This window comes from Olea europaea, chromosome 9 (assembly GCF_002742605.1).
Source record: "Olea europaea var. sylvestris chromosome 9, O_europaea_v1, whole genome shotgun sequence".
Taxonomy (NCBI): Eukaryota; Viridiplantae; Streptophyta; class Magnoliopsida; order Lamiales; family Oleaceae; genus Olea; species Olea europaea.
Window position 1 is genome coordinate 10,343,930 of NC_036245.1, and position 6,192 is coordinate 10,350,121.

At 35.1% G+C, this 6,192-nt stretch overlaps 1 protein-coding gene across 1 annotated transcript; it reads right to left on the reverse strand.

Annotated features, from left to right (window-relative positions):
• Positions 1-435: 435 nt before the first annotated feature.
• Positions 436-3,564, reverse strand: LOC111399940 (putative leucine-rich repeat receptor-like serine/threonine-protein kinase At2g24130). Its single transcript, XM_023027421.1, has 2 exons — positions 1,020-3,564; positions 436-815 (listed from the first exon to the last, which is right to left on the reverse strand). The coding sequence occupies exons 1-2, from the start codon at positions 3,562-3,564 to the stop codon at positions 436-438; spliced, it is 2,925 nt and encodes a 974-aa protein (XP_022883189.1).
• Between the last annotated feature and the right edge of the window lie 2,628 nt (positions 3,565-6,192).

Genomic DNA, 6,192 nt, shown 5'->3' on the forward strand with positions numbered 1-6,192 from the left:
CGCACCTTTTTAAAACTGTTTTTGCTTTTCTTATTATAGCACACGCTGGCCTACCCACCCATTCTTGACACCAACTGTGCTGGACAATTGATGTGCTGAGCCACCCTGGAATATGGCAGCGGGCATAGGTTGACAACTCTGTGTAAAAGTAACCATAGGGCCAACAACTTAGCGCAATTAGCAATATTACATGAAACATTAATATTCTTTGCTCTTCTAATTTACCAAGAAAAAATCTTATGCAAAAAACTGGAAGTGACTGCTTGTCAAGTTTAAAGAAAAAAATTTATAGAACTACATGGCAATGAAAATTTGAATCTACCTGAAATAGTTTAATCCTTGCTATATAACAGAAAAACTAGTACCCTTCAATTATCTGTAGAATGTTTTTGTTGCCTTTATAGATACAAAAATTTTATTTTAGTTTCTTGATGCTTATTCAATGAGCAGGTTCGAAGGACTAGAAAGATATTGCTTCAGACGATTGATTTCATAAGCTACGTCCAGCATGGTTGGTCTAGTTAACGGATTGTACTGTGTGCAGATTAGCCCGAGTTCGATCAATTCCAAGATCACGTCACGCCATATCTTTGTGCTGTCAAGTTGAACGGTGGCGCATGGTGCACACCTTTCTATTGCTCCTTCAACAATTGGCTCGAGTCTGTTTGGGTAGTGCCTTTTAACCCATTCGTGAAGAGTCGGACCTTCTTTAAAAAGGATATCAGTTGGACGTCTCCCTGCCGCTATCTCTAACAGAAGTACCCCAAGGCTATAAACATCTCCTTGAGGTGATGCCTGCTTTCCCATTCCATATTCTGCAATTGGAAAGACAAATTGAGATTTGTCAGTAGGGGCTATTATGATCAACATAATTATGCAAATAAAAATTGATTTAGACGTTAAAACGGGACATGTGCTATGTAGTACTGAGCAGAATTTTGAGTTCCGATGTCAAATAATTAGCATACTTTTTCGAATTTCAGATATTTTATGAATAGAATATTATGAAGATCACTCACCAGGAGCAATATAACCAACTGAACCACAAACCAAACCATCTGTAGAGCCGAAGGAATAAGCTACCGAATCATTGACTGAAAAATTCTCATCAGCAACTTTTACCAATCTTGAGATGCCAAAATCAGTGACCAAAGCTGTCATATCGTCATCGAGGAGAATATTGCTTGGCTTAAGATCACAATGCACAACTTTTATGGGTGAATAGTGATTCAGATAGGCCATCCCTTCAGCCACATCACTGCAAATGCTCACAAGCTGAACCAAATCCAATCCGCACTGTGGTCCATGGCTCGGATACAGGTGATCTTCAAGGCTTCCATTTGGCATCAGGGGAAGGACAATGGCCTTAAAATCTGGCGTGCTGCATATTGTTATGATCCTGATCAAATTTCTGTGCCTGGTTCTTTTCAGAATTTGGCATTCCCTTTTAAAGCTCCCGGAAATTTCTCCGTCTGCTTTAAAGTGCAGAACTTTCACAGCTATCCTCGTGTTATCTTGAAGAACTCCTTTATAAACATGACCAAATCTACCTGATCCGATTAGGGTTGAGGGACTAAATCCTCCTGTGGCTTCAAGGAGTTGTCGATGAGAAATTCTTGGGTATTTTATCTCTTTTCTCATTGCTTCTTTTTCATCTTCAATGCCCTTCATATTAAAAACCGTTGATTTCCTTCTGAATTTTGATCTGAGTAGTAAAGGATATCCAGCTACGCAGAAAATAGGAATGATGAGTAATGAAAGGAGAATTGCCACTAATAAATTGTGAGTTTGTTTTCTGTGACATTTTCGCATCCCTTCTATGGAACCACAGAGCCTGTTATTCCCGAGGAAAGATTTGATGGTTAGCGAAGAAAATGCATCATTGTTCGTTATGTCTCCAGAGAAGCAATTGTAAGAAAAATTCAGTTGCTTCAAAGTAGACGAAGCCTGCAGAGAATCTGGTATCTCTCCTGTTAATTGATTGAAGGACACATCAAGTTCTTTGAGATACCGCAAGTTTCCTATAGACGGTGGAAGTGGCCCTTCAAAAATATTTCTTGAAAGGTTGAGGTTCTCTAGAGCAATACAGCTTCCAAGTTGGGAGGGGATCGTGCTCGAGAGGTTGTTTGATGATAGGTCAATGGCTAGAACCATGTTCATTTTTGTCAGCTCCAGTGGAATATGCCCTTGCAGGTGATTGCTGGATAAGTTTAAGTATAGTTTCAAACTACTCAAACTAGCAACTTCAATTGGAATTGTCCCTGAAATCCTGTTGTAAGAAAGGTCAAGAATTTCCAAGTTAATGCATTTTCCTAGGCTTGGTGGGATTGGACCTGAGAGCTGATTGTCATAAAGAAATAGTCTTCTTAGCTGAGAAAGGTTAGCAAAGCTTTCAGGGATTGTACCGCAGAGTTTGTTTTTCGACACATCAAGGAGGCCTAAATGAGGAACATTGCCAAAAGCCGAGGGAATATGTCCAGAGAGTGAATTATTCGATAGATACAATCTCTCCAGCGACCCCAGTTGAAAAAGTTCAGGAGGGATTGAACCATTGAGGAGAATATTATTAGACAAGTTCAATAGAGTGATATTGAAAAGATTTGAAATTTCTGGAGGAATTGGACCATGAATATGATTATCATCAAGATTTATCTTTGCAAGTTTAGTAGAGAGAGTACCAATAATAGAAGGCAACTCTCCCCCAAGATGATTTCCTGCCAAATTGAGTTCTGTCAAGTTAGAGCAATTAGCCAAAGAAGCAAAAAATGGCTTGAGGTCAGTGTTACCATTATGACTAGAGAACCGGTTTTCCGACAACTGTAGAATTTGCAAGTGTACCATTTTACCCACAATCTTAGAGGGTAACTCGCCGGTTAGTAAGTTCGACCCCAAGTCAAGCAATTCTAGTTTTGAAAAGTTTGAAAGGGCTTGTGGAACTTCGCCCACAAGATGGTTTGACCAAAGGAGTAGAGATTTCAGCTCTTTAAGCTCACATTGATTGTTCAAATGGATTTTACCAGTAAATGAATTGTCGGAAAGGTCTAAATACTCAACATAAGAAGTGCCATTACAAAAAATTGACAGTGGTATGTCACCCGTTAGCTTGTTACTTCCCAAATTAAGATACAATAACTGATGAAGAAATCTCAACTCATTTGGGATGTATCCTTCAAGACGATTGGATGATAAGCTGATCGCTTGGAGTCGGGAAAGAGAACCAAGTTCAGCAGGGATGTGACCTTCAAAGAAATTTCCGGACAGATCAAGAATCGACAAGTAAGAAAGCTTGGAAAGAGATGGCGCAATGGTTCCGTGTAGCGATTTTTCACTTAAAGTAAGGTTTACAACTCTACTCCCATTGTCACATTTTACACCTGACCAGTTGCATACATCAGAAGAATTCCAATTCTCTAAAGCATTTTTGGGGTCACTAGTGATTTGAGACATGAACGATACAAGGGAAGCTCGATCGTTCAAAACATATGTCCCATTTTCTGCACGTACCACGTAAAATACTGTGATTATGAAAAGTAAATCGAACGTGAAAATGTTTAGATACCCCATTATATTTGTACGATAAATATATTGTATAAAGAGAAGGAAGAATTCCGAGAGAGACTAATAAAAGTATATATAAGAGGGTTCAGGATAAATGATGTGCACTATGTAATTAGGGTGTCTGTGTCACTAGGGATGTCCAACAGTGAGAAGCTAATGCAAGAAATGGGAACCCTTTCTGCCTAAATTTATATGAAGCCTATCTTTGACTATGAGCATTGAACACGTGTGAACTGTTTCCCGCCGTGTAAGCTTTGTTAATTAGTTCCCAGATTTTTAAAAGAAAATGTACATAACTATTTGCATAATATTTTACATAATAACGAGGTGTCAAAATATAAGTAGAGAAATTATTTCATTGATGAGATTTTGGTCCAATTAAATTCCGACACATCATCTGTTGGTAAACCATTACGTAAGTCGTTATGTACATATAGCACTACCCATTTTTAAAGCTCCTTTTTTTTTTCAAATTCCTTTTCGACTACTAATTTTATAAGATTCACAAATTTTATCAATTTTTCGACCATACGTTTATTAATTTTTATCAAAATATACTAAAAATCTGATTTTTAACCAAAATAGGGTGTATCAATTTCCATATCATTACGCCTAACTATGTGTTTAGTGGTTCCTTGAGGGATTAGTGTAAATAATTAGTGGACGATGAGTTGTTAAGTTTAAGATAACTTAGATTATAAGCATGCTTAATATTTGACAATAGGATAATATATGGAAAACTTTCAAGTCTAGTAGAGATGTTGAGCTCAAGTTGTGCATTGTGCATGTTGATGTTGCTCTTATTTATACTTGTGTTCGACAAAAATTTTAGTATATTTTGATAAAAGTTAATGAAATGTGTGGTTGAAAAGTTGTGAATCCCATAAAATGTGTAATTATTAATTGCTAACTTTGACCTCAATTTTTAAGTAACTTTTTAAGCTAAACAAGCAGTCATAGTGTTTTCCTTTTATTAGTAAATAAAAACTTGGCACTAAACTTGAGCCCCGCTGAATTCAGCAGCCACAAAACCCTCAAATGTGTTAATGGATGGTTTTCATGCCAATATGGAAAAGATTAGGGAAGAAAGGGAAGTTTAAATGTTATTTGTTGTACTGTACAGTTGATGACACTATATACCATTGATATTCGTATAGCATTATTCAATTACCATATGAAATTATTTTTGCAGCTAGTGATGATATCTATACTCTCGTAATAGTAGTATTTAGACTTTTCCATTTGTACTTTATGTTATTTCCTTTAATCGATGGGTTATACAATATGTTTGTGTTAGATAGAAGAATTTAAGGGAACCCTTTTATCCCACGTGCGAGATAATACGTAGTTGTGTGACGAGACCTTGTAATAAATTTTCTCCAGCAAGTGAAAAGAGCTTTCATATTGAAAGCAGGCTATAAATCTCTTTGCTTATGTGTGTTCCTATTTCTTGTTCTGTTCCTGAATGTTCTCAAGATAGGGATTAAGACATATCACTTGTTTGTTATAAATTCTTTAAAACTTATTTTTAGTCAAATTCATTTTTAATCATATATTCTCTCAGTAACATATTTTTGCATGCGGATTCATACTTTTTCTAAACTTTTAGCCGTTAATTCTTAAAAATATATATATAACTTTTTACAAAATCTACATCAAAAAGGCTTTAATCTCAAAGTACAAGGTATAGTTTTATGGAACTGCAATAAAATGCAAGTTGATGAATTAAGCATCTTTAAAACTTGTTCATAATCGATTTAAATATAAAATAATATTTATAGATCTCATAAAATGTGCAGATAAAAAGTAATTTCACCTGGTTCATAACTATTAGCCGGACATTTGATCCCATTACTATTAAACAATTAATGTGGAATTCTATATGCTTGAGAAATATATATTTATCATGTGCAGTAGAATTTTGACCTCTTGACTAAACCGTGGCGAATCTCCACTGTGCGCGTTAGATGGATTTTCTTCACATAAATAAGTAAAAAGTGGGTTACTTTAAAAGAGACCAGTAATTAATTATATGCAGATCATATATTTGGTTGGTAGTAGCTAGTGGAAGTTTATTATAATTCAATTTGAAAAAGTTAGTCTATAATTCTTGACCGTTCCATCTAAGCATAAACCGCAGATGTTTTTATGGAAAACTTTACAATGCCTAAGGAGACACATATAAGAAGAAAGAATAAATTTATACAGCATAATTGACAAATTGAAGTTAATTAAATGAAAGAGTATGAGACTCATTTAATTGGATTTATTAAATGGAAGAGTATGAGCCTTATTTAATTGGATTTATCTTGTCATGTAAATTAGGCAGATGATTTATTACTATTGGTGTTAAATGACATTGCGAATGGGGAAACAAATATGAGAAGCTTTAAAAGACAGAGATCCATAATACATCTCCCAAAAATAAATAAAATTTAGAATGAGAAAATGAGAAAGAGAAACTATAGAAGACATAAATCTATCACATCTTCTGAGAATTCAAATGAAAAAAAAAATGTAAAAAGAACAAGCTTAACTTCTTTGATGAACGACGAAAGTCTTTGTAGAAAGGCATTTCGGGTTATAAATAATTAAACTTTCGAATGATTTTTTTTTTTTTTTTCCTTTTGTGTT

Bases quoted from the DNA above. Each gene is read 5' to 3' on its own strand.
- LOC111399940 (XM_023027421.1), bottom strand. From the start codon at position 3,564: ATGGGGTATCTAAACATTTTCACGTTCGATTTACTTTTCATAATCACA. The intron at 816-1,019 runs GTGAGTGATCTT...TTCCAATTGCAG, and splicing joins AGTTGGTTATATTGCTCCTG to AATATGGAATGGGAAAGCAG.